Source organism: Urocampus carinirostris, chromosome 6, assembly GCF_059441175.1.
Source record: "Urocampus carinirostris isolate Australia breed hairy pipefish chromosome 6, RoL_Ucar_1.0, whole genome shotgun sequence".
NCBI classification, from domain to species: Eukaryota; Metazoa; Chordata; class Actinopteri; order Syngnathiformes; family Syngnathidae; genus Urocampus; species Urocampus carinirostris.
In genome coordinates this window covers 24,172,838-24,194,748 of record NC_142354.1, presented here as the reverse complement: position 1 = coordinate 24,194,748, position 21,911 = coordinate 24,172,838, and the positions used below count along the sequence as shown (strand labels likewise).

Here is a 21,911-nt window from a genome sequence, read left to right as displayed (position 1 = left end):
AACCTTTAGGATTAATTAGTTATTGAATATTGCCCAAGATAATTATTACAATTAGCAAGGTGGGATGAACTTGGTAGCCATTTTAAAATGGCAATCTAATCTTCAAAAATTGCAGAAATGCTGATATCATGATGACTACGCAAAATGAAAAGAAGAAAATAATCTTTCCCAAGCTGCAGTTCTTGCAAAGTACATTCTTAAAACCAGTTGAAATTTCATAAATATCAGACAAGTCGCTATGTGCCTGAATATAAATTATAAGATACGCGTTTTAATGTGACAGTGCTCTATCGATAAAAAGTGACAGGGATCATTTTTCTCTCGCTCAACAGACCGTTTCGAGGGGTTGCTAACATTTACACAGTTCCTTCTATTGGATGGAGGAGGAAAGAACAGCATTCCTACAAAATATTCATTCATGATTTCATTCTATTGTTATCATAGAACAAATACAAGGAGATTTCATAGGATGCCAATTCCTTATTTTGACCAATTGTGTTCACTGCTGTTAGGTGTTTCAACTATTAGTTCATTGTCACTAGCGGCCAATCATGTTGTTGTTCCACACCGTTCGGGGCTGATCTGTTTGTTATAACCTTGGACATATGATAAAAAAAGAGGGGGCTCTCTAAAGAGGGATCAAGGACCGGATGGAATTCTCGTATTTAAAGGCTTCCCTCCCTGGTCTTCTTGCCAGTTAAAATATATTGATGTCTTACCCCCTTCAGTTTCAATGTCCACTAAAGTTTAAATGTAAAAATTATCAACAGCTTTCTTTCATTTTTGTATATACCCATAATTTGAGTTTTTTTAGGGTAAACTTACATCTCTTCCAGGATCGCCTGATTTTCCGGGATCCCCCTAACATTAATAGACAAAAAGAAGCACAAAAAAAATATTAGTGGTAGACACATTCTACGCTAGATTATGATCATCATACAGCATTTTTTGCTGATTTGGAGCTCCAGTACCCTCTGTCCAGGTGGTCCAGCAATACCCGGCTTGCCATCCACACCGGGACGACCGTCTAACCCGGAGGCTCCTCTGTCTCCCTGAATGCACAGAGAAATGAAGATTAGAGCCAAATCTACGTCTTGCTACAACTCAAAGGCACCAGAAGACCCCGTCGGATATTATGACGTTATCTAACTATTGAAAGATTTACATCTGAGGACAGTTTGAAATACATAGCGAGGGAGATTACAGCAAACAAGTACTGCGGGCAATTGAATCAATGCGGAACAGCTAGGTCTGACAGCTTGTCAATGAAGATATACAGGGAAACTGCTGATAAGGTAACTCTTGATACTTGGCAGGTTTTAACAGAACACAGCAGAGTCAGTTTGCTGCCTTGTAAAAAATATGACATTAAATCTTTTTTTTAAATATGGATTAGATTTTTATGCTTTCCCTACTACACTTGCAAGGACCAATAACATGAGGTGGTTGATAGCTCTCTAGGAAAAGTGGAACACATTTACGGTACCTAAGATTTTCTGTGGACCATTTAGTGGCGGAAGGAACTTTAAAATGATCTTCATGCAAAACGAATTATAAAACAGAGTGGAAGGACGGGTGGATTGGGGGTGTGCAGGGATTATGTACTCAAAACACTGCAAAAAATAAAAGGTAAAAATAATTCTGAATTTGGCACTGAATGTACATTACCAGATTTTATTCTTATACATCAATATGGGTGCAATGTCACGATTCTGTCACTTGCCAGCTTATTGCCGTCACCTGCGCTCACTCTTTCTGCCCTAGCTGCCACTCATTCCCCAATTATCTCCCTCCCTATTTAAGCATGTCTTTCTCTGTCACTCTTGGTCAGTCCGTCAGAAAACCTCAGCGCATGCAAGGCAAGCACTTTTGACTCCAGCTCCTGTTTTGATCTTGATCTGTTCATTTATCTTGCCTGATTCCATCCCCTGCTTCCGGTATCGATCCCCGACCAGGCTTCGTTCTCCTGTCCCAGCTACCCGACTTGTTCCGATCGTTGTGTGAACGTTACGCATTTCGGTCGACTGCTTGTTCCGGTTGTGACATACAACTAGAGATTTCACGATAATTGCAATACCTAAATATTGTGATATTAAAATGTCCACACTGCTCCGTAGTCGTCCGGACATTGAAAGCAACGCAACAGTTTGTATTTTGTTTGTGGCATTATAGCACTTATTATTCATGTTGTTTATGTTTAACCATGGGGATTTTATAAAAATGAAAGGGTTCAGGTGAAGGCTTTTAGATCAGGTAGGAATCTGTTATCTGAGGGTTGGGATCTCTCCCTTTTTCTCCTTGAAAGTTCGAAACCCCTTTATGTCTTTGCTCCTTATTTGGAGTGTCAACTTAACCTTAAAGGTGGTGTCCGCAACTTAAAAATATTCTACTTGCTGAGCTAATATTTTTAGCTAAAATCTCCATGGCCTCTGTAAAACCTCTTTTTGTTGCGTGTGCAAATATGTAGAATTCTCAGATGCGCTCAAATAAACTTTTTTTTCATCTTTTTGGGGATTTGGGTCAGCATTTGGACTGTGTTTGAAATCGTTGTCTTACTTTTGCCGTTTTCATCCTTGAATAAAACAAAACCACAAGCACACCCGGGAAATAACTCTTCATCAAACCCCCCTGCTTCTGCCGGCATAATGCGCCCTGTGGCCGGAAAACCGAGGGTAAAACTAGGATAAAAGCAAATCGGCGCGGTGCAAAAAAAAAACAGATAAAAAGACTCTTTAAACTATAACTCAATAACACATGTATAATTGAGAAAAGAAATAGTTCTATATTTTTAAGGACCCCTCAAACTACACACCCCAACTTTAAATGTATCAATAAGTTACAATCACATTAGATATGAGTAAAATCTAATAAAATGGAACATAATAAGGGATTTTTTTAGGGGTGTATTTCTTTAAGCGTACAAAGAACTGTTCTCTTTGATATAAACCAAGACAAATGGAAATTTGAGGATGTTTATGGATCATAACACCATAAAAAGTGAGTTTCAAAAGTATTGCAAACCTTGTCCCCAGGTGTTCCTCTTTCTCCGCTGTCTCCCTGCAAAGAAGAGAAAAGAAGAGAATCAAAACAAGGACTTTATTTCTGTATGTTTTAAGTGGAGATGCAGTGACAGGAAGCAACTCACTCTGGATCCCGCTGGCCCACGTTGTCCCTCGGGACCCTTTCGGGAAAGCGCAGAGAAAGAAACAAGAAGTCACTCGGGTTACTCAGTCATGCATACACAATGGACAGGGAACGAGGTCAGCGTGCAAACTGATGCATACACCATGCTGATCGGGAGCTCATGGAAGCGATTATAAACTGCAAGTGGGAGGAAGACTCACTCTCGGGCCTGCAGTTCCCGGAGTTCCGGCTTCACCTTTTGGACCGTTACTTCCGTTTGCTCCTGGGTTTCCTTTGTCTCCCTGATGCGGAGGACACAGATAGTTTGATCAACACAGAGCAGTCTGAATTTAAAACTTCAGTTTTACCTATAACCCATTTTATCCATTACATGAGGCACACCCTCAAAAACTAGTCTTGTGATATTTTGGTCAAATGGCGCACAGAATTAACTATAGCAAGGGCTAAGGCTGCAAAAAAATTACAAAGCACATTTGTACACTGATCAGCCAGAATGAATAATTGATTCTGATTGCATACAATTGCATGACATTGCATAGCAGTGGGTGCAGCGAGAACCCAACCAAGACCATGTGTAAGGTGTGTCCGGTTCCCAATTATTAGACCAGTAGGGATACAAATTACACTTAGAAAGGCATCAGTCTTATCTCATCATTACGCTAGTTATAGTCATGGTACGAAATTTGGAGAATATTGTCAGACATTAAACTGTTCTATTGTATACCCGATTGTGTCATGATTTGCCCATTGCCCTCACCTGTGCTCGCTCGTTTGGCTCCAGCTGCTGCTCGTTTACTGATTGGTTCCCCTTCTATTTAAACTCAACACTCTCATTCACTCCTTGTAAGCCCGTCAGCGAACCTCCGCACATGCAAGGCAAGCACTTTTTGACTCTGGTTCCCGTCTGTCCCATCCTTTCCTGCGTCCTACTCATCCGACCCTGGCTTCCCGATCGTCTCCGGCTACCTGACTTTTTCCATCCCCCAACCACGCTCCGATCTCCTGTGCCGGCTGCGCAACCTCTTTCTGCCCACCGACCACGCTTCGATCTACCGTCCCGGCTGCCTGACTCGTTTCTGCCCACCAACCACACTCCGATCTCAGGGGCTTCCTGCTTCTTCTGCCCAGCGATCGCCTAATCGCTGGCATTTGTTTTCCCGCACCCGACTTCTCCGCTTCCGCAATAAAACTTGGTTTGAAACGTTACACGTTTGGGTCTACCGTCTGTTCTGGTTCTGACACATTGCAAGTCATTAAGAAGTGGCCGAGATTCCAGACTAAATGACAAGGGCTTTTTGGGAAGTAGTTTGGTCGTTCTGAACCGAATGAAAGGAACAGCCTTGTGGGAAGTAATTTGGTCATCCTGATATTTATTTTAAAAAAACACACAGTGACAAGTATTCAAGTTATTTGCCATACACAATGCTTAGATCGAGCTGAGAAGTGAAACAATATCCTTTCTACTCTAAATATACGTGGCACCGTGACTAAAAAGTAGTGTGATAATGAGATGAGATCTAATGCCTTTTCATGTGACATTTGTATCCCTAGCGGTTTAGTGGATAGTATTCATCTCCATCCCCCAAACAACCTTTGATTTTTGTGATTGACGTCTTGTGAAATATTTTAAATGTGGCTGAGGTGATTGTGTCTTTCAGAACACAAAATATAAGTTGTGACAGAGCGATACTATTATCCTGCAAGTCTTGACATTGTAACCATGGCAACTCTGTCCTGCTGGCATTCTTATTGCTGCTGTATTTCCTGCATCCGATTGAACTAAATCTTATTGAAATAAGCTCATTTACTCATACCTGTCCACTTATACATTTCCGCAGTATTTTATACGCTATTGTGTATGGCATTTAACAATTTTTGTACGGGATTTTTTTTTTAAATTAAAAAAAAAATCAATCCTTGCCTGCTTTCCACTAATCTTGATCATTTTAATCACTGGTAGCAGACAAAAACCTCATCGTGGATTGTTAATATTGTTGCGGTACACTAATCGATCTAGCATTTATTTTAAACTAAATTGTGACAGTTTTATGTTACAAAGTAAAACCATCTGTAGATTGGAAATCCTGCACTGCTACCGTCCATCCATCCATTATCTGCACTGCTTATCCTCAGTAGGGTGGCAGGGGTGCTGGAGCCCATCCCAGCTAATTTTGGGCAATGGGCAGGGTGCACGGAGACAGACAACCCACTCGCACATTCACATTTAGGGACAATTTGAACCGGCCAATTAACCTGACAGGCATGTTTTTGGAATGTGGGAGGAAACCGGAGTGCCCGGAGGAAACCCACGCAAGCACGGGGGGAACATGCAAATCCCACACAGGAAGGTTCGATCTCATGACCTCAGAACTGTGCCGCAGACGCGCTAACCACTGTGTTGCCGTGCTGCCCGCACTGCTATACGATGATATAAAATAACACCAAATTTGCTGTAAGTGGGACAAGACCTAAGAAAGATGCTAAAATAATTCTGTGTTGTTATTTGGTAAATAAAATACACTTCTTGTTTATTTTGTCTTTAATATAAGACAAATGAAGAGGAGATTTCATAGCTTGCCAAGTTCCCATTTTGACTCACTGTTGTTCTTTGTTTGGACTGTCATTGTCGCTATCGGGCAAAATGTTGCCGTTCTTTGATTACACTGATCTGTTTTTTTAACCTTGAAATTTTATAAAAAAAGAGGGGCTTGGAGGAAGACTTTCGGAGGGATGGGATTCTATTGCCTGAAACCCCCTCTCCCAGGCGTCCTTGCAAGTTCAAAATGCATTGATGTCTTCTTGCCTTATTTTGAGTTTATAATAAAAGGTTTACAGGCAGCACGGCGGCGCAGTGGTTAGCGCGTGTGCGCCACAGTTCTAAGGTCTCGGGAACCTCCTGTGTGGGTTCAAATCCAGCTACCGGACTTCCTGTGCGGAGTTTGTATGTTCGCCCCGTGCTTGCGTGGGTTTCCTCCGGGCACTACGGTTTCCTCCCACATTCCAAAGACATGCATTTCATTCTGATTAGCCAGTCCAAAATTGTCCCTAGGTGTGAATGAACGAGCGAGTTGCCTGTCCCTGTATGCCCTGCGATTGGCTGGCAACCAGTTCAGGGTGTCCCCTGCCCACTGCCCGATGATTGCTGGGATGGGCTCCAGCACCCCCGCGACCCTACTGAGGATAAGCAGTGCAGCTAATGAGATGAGATGAGATAAAAGGTTTACACAAATTATCTTTGTCTTTATTCGACATCTTCTGTCTTGCTGTGAGTAAATAGCGGCCTTGTTATGTTTTTAAGTTTTATTATCGCTTAATCAGGGGAATTGCAATTTTTTTATAAGAGGATGAATTGGCTGAGGTTGACAGGTATGTATACTGTTCGTTTTTCTTCTGTTCTTTTGTCAGATAATTACAAGGAATGTAAAGTAAAAATGCGAGTGCAATCAACAGGAATTATAGTAATCTTTTTTCCAAACCTTATCTCCTCTCTCTCCTTTTAACTGGCCTTGAATCTCTGCCTGTTAAAGAAAAACATAAAGACCTGTTAAGAAAATGTTTCAAGGCATCACATAAAAATGAAAAATAAACCGATTGTCATCAATTTTAGAAAATGATAAATCACGGAATGTGACCTACCAATTTCCCTGGTGGTCCCGGAGGTCCTTGAATTCCCTTAAGGAAGAGAATAAAGATGTGCATTGGTATTCAACTCAATCTCAATATTTGCATTGGACGGGAAACTTGACAAAGACAAACCTGTACTCCCTTCTCTCCTCTGGGCCCTGCTAGCCCAGGGCTGCCCTGTGAAAAAATAGATCAATAGAGATGTTAAGCAGCTGACCCTGCACCCACTGAAAGCCAAATCAACATATTGAAAAACTTTGTGAATGAAGATGTTGGCCTCACGTTTCGCCCTTGCTCTCCTGGCTCACCAGCCTCACCCTTCTCCCCCAGCCGCCCTGGCTGACCGTTGAGTCCCTAAAGGCAAAACCATGGATAAGAATCGAATAAACCCATCTTCCTAACCGCTATTCAAACAAAGCTTAGCATACCCTCACTCCTCGTTCTCCGGGCTTTCCAGGAAGGCCGGACTCCCCCTGAAGTAAAATACGACGACAAACAGCAGTGAAACGAGGCAGCCATGCTGAGAGCGATGACAATGGAGGTCACTTAAGCAATCAGGATTCATTGTCCCAAATTATAATCAAATGAGGTCTCAGTGCAGGTTGTGCAGCACTTTATTACACATGCAATAAAAGGACACATCATGGTGAGAGAAAAATAAAACCACTTGCAGGTACTGCTGTACATGTTAAATGCCAAATGAATCACCGTGATTGGATTTTAAATCGTTCCATTGTAAAAAAAAAAAAAAAACACAAGAAATAAAGAGCCACTTACAGGAGTACCTTCATCCCCTTTCTCTCCTCGCTCTCCCTGTTAAAAAGTATGAATCATCACATTTTTAAAAAAACTGACAAAACCAAAAAGCAATCAATTGCGACGTACAACAACTGGCTTATTTATCTCCCCAAAACAAGAGAGGACAATACATTTCTTATCACAGCAAACTCTGAGAAGGATCCAAAGAGGGACAACAATATTTGCAAAGGAATTACCTATTTGGCAGGACTGATCTGTCTTTTCCCAAAACTAATTTAAATTTTTATTGCATTTCTCTTTGAAAATTGTATGTGATTGCTTGGAGATGAAGACACTCAGCTGATATAAAGAAGTCCAGACTGCTGTCTAAATTAATGTATTATTATACATAGAGTATCAAGGCAAACCAATGCAACTCAACTGCGTGTAGGTGTGTAAGTACTCTTTATGAATAAGCCAACAGTCAATCACGAATGTTACTTCAATTTATGTTTTGAAGTGCAAGTGAACTGAGTTATACTAAACAAAATAGTGAAAGAGTAAATAAATAAAACATGTAAATAATGTAGAAAATAGTATTCATTGAGTTGATAGCTTCATTAGATGTAATGGAGTTGTTATTGCTATTTTTCGATATACTACAAAGGACTATATTACAGGCTGTCATGCACTTTCCAGGCAAAATTCAACATATTACCTATATTGTCTCAAAAGACAATTTTTTTAGATGAAGTGTTTGAGGAGTATATTAGTAGTGACAAGAATGGATAGATTGAGAAATGAAATTGTGAGAGACAGAACTGGGGTAGTAGTGGAACTGAGCAAGTGTGCAAATAAGAGAGTACTCGGTTGGTTTGGACACATGGAGAGGATGGATAAGGAGTGAATGTTGAAGAGGATCTACAGAGCAGAAGTAAATGGAAGGCTGCGATTGACGTGGATGGATGGTGTTATGAGTGCACTGCAGGAAAGAGGTCTAAATACAGTGGAAGCTAGAGCTCTTGTTGGTGTTAAGAATGAGTGGAGAGCTGTTTTAAAAGGATAGTGGGATGTTTGGACGCGTTTTAAAGGATGGGCAGGGCACCCATATGATGGGGCAGGGGTAAACCAGTGAAAGCTGTCGGGTCCTGCTGTTGAACAGAAGAGTGTGTTGTGTCAACCTGACCCGAGTGACATGGCCGCTTTCTTGTGTGCCGTTTCATCTGTTACCCAATGCTCCAATGCTAAATTCATTGCACCCTGGTCACCCGGGAAGGGGGATTACCACTTGTGAGGCCCCCTTCTCAAGATTTCTTATTTTGCTGAGATTTTTGGGTGTTTCCTTGCCCACATGTTGGTTTAAGATCAGGGGATGGTGTAATTGTAACCTGTGCAATCCTTTGAGACGTCTTGTGATTAAGGGCTATACAAATAAATGTGACTTGACTTGACATGCACAGGCGCTAATGACTATTTCCACTAAAATTCTGGTAGGGATTGTGAGCATCTGACCTAATTTAAATAAAGCTACAGATGTCATCTGGTGGTCTAAGTGATAACCTAGGACTCTTTAATATTACATTTTGAATATATTGTCATTCTGTAGCATTACAGAGAGCAGATGTCGATTTAGTGCAGTACTGAAATGGTCACTGCTTTGTGCATTATGTAACGTGTCAGATAGGTTTCAGTTCAAACTTTTTTTCCCCATTTAAGGTCAATGGGCTGTATTTTCAGCAGCTCATTACGGAAATAATTTTGTCAGGCTTATTCTCTTGATGTTTACAGTGTTTTACACAGCACCAAATAGGACAAATAGTCATATCATAGCACATTGGTTGAAAATAAAAACACTATAAGAATATAAAAATTGAAAAAAGGCGGGGGAAAAAAACATTAGTTAATATCAAAATTAAAGCATGTTTTATGTTCAACCCTTGGATGCATAAGTGGGATCAAAAATGGAATCATGAAATCTGCATTTATATAGCGCTTTTCAAGTTAAGACGTCCCAAAGCGCTTTACAGTGTGCTTCACATTTCCCAATATCGGCCGTGCAGCCATGTCAGGCGCTAACCTGCTTATTGGGGGTATTAGGGGTTCAGTGTCTTACCCAAGGACACTTCGACATGTAACACGGGGGAGCCAGGATTCGAACTGCGATCTCTCGATCCCAAGATGAGTGTTCTACCTCCTGAGCCACCGCCGCCCCAGAATAGAATATGTTTTATTGTCATATTCTAGGTATTCCTCATAAAACATGTTTATGACATCATGCCAAGGGGATTTTGTATTTTTTCCCAAACCAATTTTTTATCCCTATTACGGAAAAATGTATGTACTGGTAAGTTATGCATCCAAGGGTTAAAATAATTAGGAAGAAGTACAGAAATGTACCCCTAATGTAATTGGTATAAGTAAGTATATAAGAAAATTATTACTATAGTTTAAAAGTATTAATAGTAGTGTTGCTATTCTAAAAAGGCTAATCTATTTTTTTTTTGGGTCAATTTATGCCTTTGTATAAAATGAATGCTTACAATGAAAATAGTGCAGGAATCTGCAAAAAATTGAGGCATGCCTTTTTGAAACAACAGCAATAATATTCAATAATGAATCAGAATAATGTCATGTCATTATTCAGTAATTTTCCTTAAATTATAAAAGCAAGATCAAATACAATGTATTGAAATGATTTTACAACGATTTGGATAGAAAGCAATTCATAAAACGATTCAACCAATTTACAGAGCTTGTCTTTTTAGCAAGTGAGCGCATTTTTGATAGGCTGTAATGGGATTGCAAGGTTTTACAGATTACAACAACAACCATAAATTAGGCCGGCCACGAATTGTAAAAGAAAAAAAGATGCATGCGGCCCATAATAGTGCAGAGGGAATTAAGATGCGCCACTGTGTTGTGTGGTGCCATGACGCAAATTATAAAAATACTTGTTGGACCTGTCTAGTAGTCAGTTATGTTTTAGCTTCATCAGTTTTTAATATTGGACACCTGCAACGGAGATTTCATAGGATGCCAGTTCCTTTTTTGGGACACTGCGTACTGTTGTTTGTTGTTTTTACGTTACATCATTGTCGCCATCGGCCAATCATTTTACTCCTGCTTGTTATCCATAACCCTTAGGGCTGATCTCTTTTTTGTCACTTTGAAGATTTAATAAAGAGAGGGCTCAGGGGAGGGCCTTAGAGCAGGTAGGAATTCCTTATCTGAAGGCTTATCTCCTTTCCTTGCAAGTTGGAATCCATTGATGCGTTCCCTCTTTATTTCCAGTGTCTACTAAAGTTTCAACTTTTCACTTTGGTCCTTCGAGCCTGACTGGAAAAGGGTTAGGGTTAGGGCCTGACTGAAAATCACCTGTTTCCCAGGAAGACCAAGCTTCCCTGGGATTCCTGGTCGTCCGTCCTCTCCACGCTCTCCCGGCTCACCAGAATCGCCCTAATCGATAGCAATTATAAAATGGGGTAAATATAAAAGAAACTGCAAAGTCAAACGGAGCATAAACGCTTTTCACCTTGGCACCTGGTCTACCGCTCGCACCTGGAGTTCCCTGAGGAGGTCGAGAGCACATGTTTTATGCATTTTGTAGTTAGGGGCACGACTGAAATGCGGCACAAGGGAGCGCGGGATGAATAATAGACGATATTGTCAGGAAGATTTCACAGGCACTGTAATGGTGATGCTGCCAGAGGAGCAGTAGATAAAACAGAAATCTTCACTGTGATGTTGGGATGACGGCCGGCTTTGACTCACTGCCTCTCCTCGATCTCCTTTCGGACCAATCGTGCCCGTCCCTGACCCTGGAGATCCCTTTCAAGGTCAGAACAAAGAATGGGGTGTTATTCACTTACTTTCCTGGAGCTTACTTTCCCCACTCCAGGCATTAGCACTACATGGCTACTCACTTTCTCTCCTCTCTGTCCTGGTTCTCCCTTTGTTCCTCTGGGCCCCTCAAAACCAGGCACACCGGGCTCCCCCTGGGAATAGCAGCATAGAAATGGTGTAAAGTTGTAATGGTAAAATTGCTGATGGCATGAGATGATAATACTTGCCTGGTCTCCTTTTTTCCCATGGGGACCTTGAACCTAGATGATTTCGACACACGGAGTGAAGGATTTACGAAACGAATAATCATTCAACTCATTATTTTCAGACAACTCACGGTTCGCCCTGGCTCGCCCCGTGCGCCTTCACTTCCCTGAGAACAGACAAGTTCTTTAATCTTTTGCTGAGATACTCATTATGTGCTATTATGAAGCATTTCACAGTAGAATCACGTTGCGTGTGACCTGACCCATCTGGTATGATTACTCCTAATTGAATCAGTCTTACCTTTTCTCCCGCCGCTCCGCTGGGCCCTGGGGAACCCTGAGGACAAGTAGAAAGACTTAGACATGAGAAACATGTTGTGAAATATAAAGGACGATGCCAAATATGCGGCGCTCGTTTATTTACCCTCAACCCCGGTGGTCCTGGGATTCCTGGCTTTCCTGAGTCTCCCTATGAAGACATTAAAGGGACAGTATGTAATATTCAGTGCCTCCTAGTACCAAAAACATTTATTTGAATACCAAAGAAAATACATGAACTATCATACCAATGTTGATTTTCATCCCCCAAAAAAACATAGGTCGAGAAATTTGAATTTCCACATCTAAAAGACACTGCCATGTTTGTCTGCAGTCTTGCTGCACCGAGAAGCCAACGTGACAAAACCTCACTATGTGTTTTGAATGTTGAAAAATCAAAGCGCGAAGCTCCCGATTCTTCTGCAACCTGGAGATAATACCTCGAAGAAATATTGTGGGTCCTCGCTCAAAACATAGAGGTGCCACACCGGTAAGAGTATTGGGTGTTTGAGTTTTGAAGAAAAGATTATGCTTCTTTGTGACTTTTCTATTCAACTCAAAATTTTAGCTTTGCTTTCCTAGCCATGTTATTAGCTTCGTGCTTCCCGATGAATGGGACTCCCAGGCTCTTTTGGTTTATTTTTGCTGGCACAACTAGTTTGTTGGCGTTTCAGAAGAAAAGATTATACAACATTATTCTGAGTCGATTTTTTTTTTTTTTACTTAGTAGTTGTTCGTGAAGCTTAAGGATTCGCTAATTGTTAGCTTTACACTACACTTGACATTGCTTTTGTGTTACATGAACACAGTACCCTGGACAATGTAATGTAGTAATTTTTAACTTTCGGTGATAATCAATGGTGGTTCTGAAAGAGAGTGGGTTACATGTGGTGACATGGACTGCGTTCTTTGTTTTAGATATGCTATACCCTCTGTATGCATTAAAAGACGATAAACAAGCATGTCACATCACTGCAAGAAAAAAAACATCATTTGGACTGCATCCGATTTCTATAACCTTTTTGAACACTTTGTTTATTTTTTTTATATTGATCAAAATTGCGTCACCATCTTTAGCCTTGAAATCTATTATTATATTGACAGTGCTTGACAAATAGATAAAAACACAGGACGATGAAAAACATTGTAGTCAATGATAATGGTATCTAGCTAGCCAGCCTGCAGTTAGAGCATGACACTACTTTGGATTCTCTATTTGAGATGAAGGGTAGCAGAGGTGAAGCCCAGACCCACTCGAACACACCATTTGAAGCTCACTTTATATTTACTGTATACTCAAAAATAATACCGTGTTTCTGTGTAGTCTAAGGGAAAATATATAAAAAGACCTTAAAATTGAAAAATACAATTGAACATTTTGGAAATTGGAAAACCTATCAATTCATAATGTTTACATGAAAAAAATACTACTTGTCGTTCAGAGGATCAGCTGAAAGGATGTCTGAAATCATGGAGTCATCACCTTCCTTCACAAGCCTTTAGTGCACAATAATACACTGGTGTAGAGTCACAAAACCACGCCATTCCAATCAGTGGTGCATTCAAAAAAGTGAAACCTTTAGTTATAAACTCAGTGAAACATTGGAGTGACTGCATTTGTCTTGTTACGGTATTTCCTAAATACTTTCAGTTTTGCCTAAAAAATATTGGTGGGTGGGTGAAATTTGGGGTTGTGGGTCCCATCTACAGCATTTATAATCGCAATGCATTGATATATGGTTTCCTTTTGCACATCTTTACTATTATTACTATTTTAATAGTTGAAGGAATACTGAAAGGTGATTGTGATGACATTAGGCTGGAGTGCTGGAGAACATTCCGACAAGGCTAGGCTAACAAGGCTAACTTGCTAAATAAAGGAAAAGGCTACTGTTTGGTCACCGGACTCTTCGTAGTCAGTTCATCTTCCTTCTGCTTTGCAGGACTCATATCTGGTTGCACTATTCAATGGAGTGACATCTAGTAGTCAAAAATGACATAATTTACCTTTAAGAAGATATTTAGATTTTTTTAGATTTCATTTTATTAGTCCCATTAGGGAAATCCACTTCGATTGACTCTTCTTTGGGAAGACAACAAGCATTACATTACAAAAAAACTGCAGAATGACAAACATAAATGACAGTGAGACAATGAAGTCAGACTGATTGGAGCCTGTTGTATAGAAGGGTACTGCCAGTGGGGATCAAGCTTTTCCCTAGGCGGGCCCTTCTAAATCTAATTGTCCTGTATCTGCGCCTTGGCAGTAGTGGGATGAAGTATTGGTGTAGTGAATGAGTGACATCCTGGACTTGTGTTTGCCAGTCAAATGTTATTTAACCTCCAAAGACCCAAGCTACTTGTTTAATGTGCATATATGTCCATGCATGTGGACAGCGGGTCAGGTTATTTGAGAAAGGTAGGGTGTGGGTAGGCAGGTGATTTTTGTTTCTGTATAAAGTATACGTGTGAGTTTGATCTGGTTCGTAACTGAGAGCATGGTGAAAAAACCCATGTAGCAGTACAGGAAGATGGGTTGAACAATGCTCTGGTACAGTAATAACAGGCTAGAAGATAAAGGATATACCGTACACATATGGAAACAATATTGATATAAACCACATTAATGCTTACCCTCTCTCCTGTTTCACCGGCAGGTCCTCTTTCTCCCTACAAAGAAACAAACGCACAGTTGACTCAAATGATTCTCATATAATGCCACCACATGTTTTATGTAGCGTAAAAATAGTCTCATTTTATTTTAATGTAAGCTATCTTCTTTATGCAAAGAAACAAATTGCCTGTCACACAAAGTGCTCGACTAAGTTGGGGCATCTATGAATATCATTTCACAGACATTGCGTATGTGGCTTTCCATCAGATTTGTGCTGCCTACTCCTGATTAAAATAAACGGCGTTGTTTGTAAAAGGGGCGCCAAACCAAAACGTTTGTCAAAAGTTGGTTTTATTATAAATAGGAACCTCCGCGTCGTGCCAGTTCCTACAAAACATTTCAGCAATTGTTTAACTGCGTTTGTTATTATATCACTTTTTTTTCAAGCTGTTTTCAACATTTTAACCGGGTGCTAGAACCTTTTTTTTTTTTTTTTGCCAAAGCACAGTTTGTTTGTTATAAATGGGAACATCGGCTCAGTGCCAGTTCCTACCAAGCAATTTCAGCAATTATTATATTGAATCTTTTTATTGTTGCATTACTTGTTCTTAAACTGTTAACAATTTTAAGTAGGTGCTAAAATATTATTTCTCAACACTTTCACAAAGCATACTGACCATTAAGATAATAATAAATACATTTTATGATGATTATTTATTTATTTATTTATTTTTATTTTACATTTAAATGGTCAAGAAATGCAATGTAGCAAAACCTGAAAATATAAAATAAAATAAATCCAAATTTACAATGTTTTGACTTCATCTTATGTTTGGCTGTAACTATTCATTCAATCATTTATGTTATTATATTAATATTATACAGTAGATTGTGAATTATTTCTCTTATCCTCAATTTTTTTACAAACATTTAAATCAGGAAGTTTATTTAGTCAGGTCAAAGATTTTGTCATTATGATGTTGGGCTGTTTTTTTTTTTAACTTTTTTGTGTGCCTTTTGACAATAATGTGATATTTACTGCAATCCTATTGTCAGTCATGTCACGATATGAACATCAGTTAAAAAAAAAAAAAATATTTGTATTTGATCCAGCACCCTCTGATATTTAGTTTTTTCGTGCAATTTAATTTTCATGAGACATATTTTGGCCACCTGAATTCAAAACCAACATCATCAGATTGTGAACGAAATAAGCTTGTAGTACTATATTTTTTTTCCAGACGTGTTTTACTTTTGTAAATATATATTTTGCTCTTTTGAGTATGTTTCAGAACAAGATTGCATTAAATATATATGGCATGCTGGTGAAATCTACAGTTTGTAGGCGTGATATGGCCGGTTGGATGTTTAGGTTAGAAAAAGCTAATCTCTGGCTCATTTCTATCAAAAGTTTTAATACTCCTTCCCCCTGCTAGAGGGTAGTAAAGGTACTGACACTCAGTCTGGTTTCATGTTAAAGACAATATCATGCAGTATTTTTTTTTTTAGCTTTAGTAGGCCCAGCGTAGTAGTTTGATATGATGTTATTGCCTGTTTACTGCTAAAGCTTTTATTTTGCATTTCTTTTGCATCTAATACAATGCGGTATGTTGATTGAGCCAAGCACATTTTTATTCATAGCTCCCACTTGAGTTCGTTTATGTTTGTAGTGAGTCAGTCCAGATGTAGAAATGCATTTACTTGACTGTTAAAATAAACAAATTGTTATCACATTCAATGCCAAACATGAAAAAAAAATTCCATTGTTTGTGAATGAATGTGTTGTGCTAAGAAAAGATCCCTTCTCATATGTGATTACTGATCCAGCCACCTGAGAACTTAAAGTCTGGACCTGGCCCCGTGCAAAACTGAGTTTGTCATGCCTGATATATTTTGTCATCATCACTAAACTCTTTACAAATTGCGAGGTTCCTATTCCATTCTGAATATTTGTATTAGCCAGATTGCACTGTAAAGACTCTGGCTCACGTCTTGACTTACCCGGTCTCCCTGCGATCCCTGCTCACCCGGCTGACCTCGATCGCCCTGTGGGAGTAAAAGCGAGAGAGAGAGAGAGAGAGAGAGAGAGAGAGAGAGAGAGAGAGAGAGAGAGAGAGAGAGAGAGAGAGGTCATTCCTCTAATTAAATGTTCTGGCACACCTCATTTTTCATACCTTTATCGTACCTTACTGCCAATTTCTCCTGGGGGCCCACGAGGACCCTGAAGGACATAACAAGACTCTTAGCGTGTACAGGAAATCACCCGACAACTAAAGAGAGCTTGACAAGTCCCTGTTTCTTCTTCTTTAGCGACTGTAAAACTTAAATGTATCCACATGACACATACTGTAAGTCGAGCTAATGTTTTGGTTCGGCTGACCCACCCTGTCACCAGGATCGCCCTGCCTGCCTGGTTGTCCGGGCAGTCCAACGGCACTGTCACCCTGTAATATGAAAAAAGAAAGTGTGTTCAGTGACCAACTAGTGCACAAACTCATGGCCCTTGGGCCAAATGTGGCCCGCCACATCATGACTGAGTGTCTAAATTTAAATGGGTAAAAAAAGTATTTTGTCCAGAAACTACATTTCCTACAATGTCCGTCTACCACGATACCTGCTAAGTGTTGGCACAGCGAGTTTACACGCCAGTATACCCGTATCGATAAAGGGAATTGAGAAAAAAAAATCCTAAAAATGCCCAATGCCTGTTTTACAGTTATACCTCTAAGTATGACATTCAATCATTCCTGGATTGAGCTCGTATCTAGAATTGCTTATATCTTGAGTTAATTTCCTCTTTACCGTATGACTGAAAACCATGTAATTCGTACCCAGCCTCATGTGTTGGTTAGGTCGTATTGCAGTACCTCCGGGAACGGTGCATTCGCACTGATCGCTGCATGGCTCTGTGGCTAGGACCTTGACTCGGCCTCTTGGCTGAGAGCAAGTGTCTCGGCCCCTTGGCTTTGTAGCGTATTATGATTTGACCGATAACAGATAATGGATAACTGATAAAGAATATAGAAAAATAAACCTTACAACCTTAGGACAGGATGGAATGTTCTTATCTGAAAGCCCCTCTCCCTGTTCTCCTCACAAGTTCAAATTCAATTGATTAACACACTATGTAGTGGAGTTCTTACATTTATATTACATATTATTTACATTTATAAGTGACGACAGCCATTATGCTGATGTGGCCCTTGGTGGAAATGAGTTTGACACCCCTGAACTAGTGTAAAAAAAAGAGAGTGAGAAAATCACTTGACGTAGATACGGCTGCGCTGTACATATATCAATATTCACTTTCACTTGCTTACTTCTAAAGCAAATCAACTCGCCTTGTCTCCTTTGGCCCCTTGTGATCCGGCTAGCCCTCTAGGACCTTGTGCACCTGGTGGTCCCGGTGAACCCTGACATAAAAAGCCAATTAGTGAATACAAAGTCCCAAAGCCCACAAGCCTTCCAGAATGTATTTGCCAACTAAGTGTGTCAGCACATTGATTGACAGTGCTTACCGTGGCGCCCTTCTCGCCAGCTATGGCCACCCCGCTGCCAACTCCTGGAGGTCCCTAGCAGTGCTCAGATAAGAGTTGAGTGTCATTATGCATGCACATTCCTCAGGGTAGTACTGCAAGGAGGAGGTGAGATGGCAAAGGGGTTGACTCACCCTATCTCCACTGCTGCCCTTTTCTCCCTGTGGAAGAAAACGGAAAAGGAAAGCTGAATGTTGTGGGCAGTCTACACTTGCTCTTATAAGAGTTATGGGGTGCATATATTTCTGTATTCACATGGCAAATTCACTAGCTGTTGGGGTGGATGGGGGCGGGGGTTCTATCGATATATCTTTATTATCAAAACAGGACGAGTACTTGGATCGTATCGATACTATTGTCTTGGGTTTGATACTGCCTTCTCATTTGAACCTTTATCATAATAACGTTGTTAGGAGTCGTGAGATTATACATTTATTTTAAATTTCAAATTTGTTCCAACTGTGTTCACACTTTATTTACACTACTGACTTTATTTTCAAAATATCGCGTAATGGACGGCAATGTAGTTGTCTTGCTGACATTTTAATAAAATGTTTGTATTTTATTTCATTGACATTTTTTTCGTTTAACTCACTGTTGTCATAAAAGTATTTTTTTTCTTCATCGTAAAGGTATACAGTATACATTGTATTGTTTGCATCATTTGCACTGCTGACTTCATTTCCAAAATATTGTGCCACTTTTTTTGGTTGATACTACCCAGTATTTACTTGGAACAGATCGAAACCGAAATTCCCAGTATCGCACACATCTACTAACAAACTGTAAAAGATGGCACAAGAACAAACTTGCAAGTTCATTGCAAAAACAAGTAGTTTTCCTCCATATTAAAATGTTTTAACCTTTTAATGTTGGATTGTTGGGCTTGGAATGAAAAAGAAAGCTATAGTGAATATCTTCCTGTTATCTAAAATTACTTATAGCATATGATTAAACGAGGAAAGAAAATTGTATTTTATGATATTCTTGAGCTGAAATAAACTGACTAATATCACGGACAAGGAAAAAAATGCCTGCACTGTGACTCAATGCTACCACCATGTGTATTATTATAAAACAGCATGCAGCCTCTTATCAAATTCTACATCACTCAAGTGTTTATTGTCGATGCAAGTCAGTAATATGTGATTTTATTTAACAACTAAAACACAGATAAGGGAAAATATGGACATATGTGGATACAAATTACTAACAGCACTACTGGGTGGGCTGGCGGTGGATTTGCATGTTTTGCTTTGCCTGTTGGTGCTATTGTGGGCATTGGAAGCTGTTTGAGAACATACTAGATGTAAATATTTACATAGAAATGTATATATTATATAAAAACGTGTCTTGATTTGAATATGCCAAACACGTCAGTTACAATTGGTTCGATAATAATCAACAGAAATAATAATGAGCCGTCAGGTCACACAAATGAGAAAAAGGAAAGAAAATATCATCTAAAGTCCCCAAATACAAAGCAACACATCTATTTGTGGGCAATGGCTATTATAGATGGCGATAGTTAGAATCCATTTTAACGAATTGTGGGTCCACTTTATTATAAAAGTCAATAATACACTGTACTGATAACTCAGTCATACACCTTTTTTATATACTTTTGTATCTGTATATATAATAACAGACCGTTGATTGATCACATTTGCAAGTAGATTTTCAGATATCCCTTGTACTGGGTGATATTAAATTCTGCTGGTAAGTGAATATAATGACGAGTATGTTAACGTAATATTCTTGGTATTCAGAGCATGCTCAAACTCAACCGTCAGTGAGACGAAAAAAAGGGCGTGATCTCAACCTTGATTGAGAGTCCTGGTGTTCCTGGGAGTCCAGGGCGCCCATCCTGCCCTGGGATACCTGGTTGTCCCGGGGCTCCTTTAGCCCCATCTGCGCCTGGCCGACCAGGGGTACCCTACAACGAAAATATACATGGATTTTCAGTCTAACTCAATAAAATGTAGCGAAGTATGGGGAAATAGAGAAAATAATACATGAACAACATATTTTGTGCTTTGAGGCATACCGATTTAATGACAGCAAAGTATGGGATAATTAGTGTTTTTTTTTCTTACGGGTATTCCCGGGATGCCTGATTCTCCCTTCCTGCCTGGAAAGCCACCTGTTGCGGATCCTAAATCGCCCTAATGCATTTGGAAGATACCAGGAACAGATGCTCACACCGTTTTCATATGTACCATCTCATCAAAGCTGGTAAGAATGTATCACAGCTTAGCTCACCCTTTCACCTTTCTCCCCCTTGACTCCCTGTGACCCTGCTGCACCAGGTTCACCCTTTAAGTGAGAGAAAGTAAACCAGAATGACAAATTGTGGCCCAAATATTTTTGGTTGAAGATGACTTACTTGGGTTCCTCTGACACCAGGTAGACCCTGTGAACCCTACAAAACATGCAAAGTCAATATCATTTTTATAGAGCTTTATGCGATACAAATATATACATATTTTTTTTCAAACTTGTTTTTCTGCTTACAGGAAGTCCTGTGTTTCCTGGGGTACCTGGTCGCCCCGGTAACCCTGGATTTCCGTCAATACCTGGAAAACCCTACACACATTTACTTGTTAAACTAACCAATGGAAGCAAGATATTGGAGAGGTTGTAGTTCCACTCACTCTCTCGCCCTTATCTCCTTTTGACCCCTCTGTGGGTTCACTCGGAACAGAAGGCCCTGGTGGACCTTGACGCCCTTCGGGACCCCTCGGACCATCTCTTCCAGGAAAACCATCTCGACCCTATGTTATGTACACATGAACACACAGGATGATGCTTTTGTGAAAAATAAAGTCAATCCAGGCCCAATGGTGCCTTAGAATCCATTCTGTGACCACACATGTAACTAAAATGCAATAGAATAACATAAACATATATTTTAACATACCAACAACGAAAAAGTCATTCCAGCTAAACTAGTTTAAAAAAAAGCTATCATGCTACAATAAGCAAAATAGCGCTCATAAAACTAATAATACTGTGCGTTATTCATATCAGAAGAATGACATAAAGTGGCTTGCGAAACTATTTGGCCCCCTTAAACATTGTGAACTTTTGCCACATTTCAGACTTCAAACTTAAAGATATAAAACTGTAATTTATTGTGAAGCATCAACAATAAGTGGGACATAATCATGAAGTGGAACACACTTTATTGGATATTTAAATTATTTTTAACGAATAAAAAACGAAAAGGTGGGTGTGCAAAATTATTCAGCCCCTTCACTTTCAGTGCAGCAAACTCTGTCCAGAAGTTCAGTGAGGATATCTGAATGATTCAATGTTGATCTATATGACTAACGATGATAAATGGAATCCACCTGTGTGTAATCAAGTCTCTTTATAAAACCACCTCAGTCTCAGTCTCAGAGGTCTGTTTAAAGCGCAGAGGGCATCATGAAGAACGAGGAACACACAAGGCATATCCGAGATACTGTTGTGGAGAAGTTTAAAGCTGGATTTGGCTACAAAAAGATTTCCCAAGCTTTAAACATCCCAAGGAGCACTGTGCAAGCAATAATATTAAAATAGATGAGTATCAGACTACTGCAAATCCACCAAGATCGGGCCGTCCCCCTAAACTTTTAGCTTATACAAGGAGAAATCTGATCAGAAATGCAGCCAAGAGGCCCATGATAACTTTGGATAAACTACAGAGGTTTACAGCTGAGGTGGGAGAATCTGTACATAGGACAAAAATCAGTCGTATCCTGCTCAAATCTGGCCTTTATGGAAGAGTGGCAAGAAGGAAGCCATTTCTTAAAGATATCCATAAAAAGTGGCATTTAAAGTTTGCCACAAGCCACTTAGGAGACACACCAAACATGTGGTAGAAGGTGCACTGGTCAGATGAGA

General features: G+C 39.9%; 1 protein-coding gene across 1 annotated transcript in view; it reads right to left on the bottom strand.

Annotated features, from left to right (window-relative positions):
• Positions 1-21,911, bottom strand: part of col7a1 (collagen, type VII, alpha 1) — a 104,177-nt gene that overhangs the window by 56,346 nt on the left and 25,920 nt on the right. The window contains exons 24-52 of the mRNA XM_088337345.1: positions 20,678-20,797; positions 20,538-20,609; positions 20,410-20,445; positions 20,286-20,339; positions 19,846-19,959; positions 18,755-18,806; positions 18,158-18,184; positions 18,006-18,059; positions 17,829-17,900; positions 16,872-16,931; positions 16,673-16,708; positions 14,508-14,543; positions 11,980-12,024; positions 11,857-11,892; positions 11,430-11,501; positions 11,278-11,334; positions 11,039-11,074; positions 10,882-10,962; positions 7,546-7,581; positions 7,197-7,241; positions 7,051-7,122; positions 6,901-6,945; positions 6,781-6,816; positions 6,621-6,662; positions 3,345-3,425; positions 3,146-3,181; positions 3,022-3,057; positions 972-1,052; positions 826-861 (exon numbers count right to left, since the gene is read on the bottom strand). Coding sequence (XP_088193471.1) covers positions 826-861; positions 972-1,052; positions 3,022-3,057; positions 3,146-3,181; positions 3,345-3,425; positions 6,621-6,662; positions 6,781-6,816; positions 6,901-6,945; positions 7,051-7,122; positions 7,197-7,241; positions 7,546-7,581; positions 10,882-10,962; positions 11,039-11,074; positions 11,278-11,334; positions 11,430-11,501; positions 11,857-11,892; positions 11,980-12,024; positions 14,508-14,543; positions 16,673-16,708; positions 16,872-16,931; positions 17,829-17,900; positions 18,006-18,059; positions 18,158-18,184; positions 18,755-18,806; positions 19,846-19,959; positions 20,286-20,339; positions 20,410-20,445; positions 20,538-20,609; positions 20,678-20,797 — 1,606 coding nt within the window. The remainder of the gene's footprint in view (positions 1-825; positions 862-971; positions 1,053-3,021; positions 3,058-3,145; positions 3,182-3,344; positions 3,426-6,620; positions 6,663-6,780; positions 6,817-6,900; positions 6,946-7,050; positions 7,123-7,196; positions 7,242-7,545; positions 7,582-10,881; positions 10,963-11,038; positions 11,075-11,277; positions 11,335-11,429; positions 11,502-11,856; positions 11,893-11,979; positions 12,025-14,507; positions 14,544-16,672; positions 16,709-16,871; positions 16,932-17,828; positions 17,901-18,005; positions 18,060-18,157; positions 18,185-18,754; positions 18,807-19,845; positions 19,960-20,285; positions 20,340-20,409; positions 20,446-20,537; positions 20,610-20,677; positions 20,798-21,911) is intronic.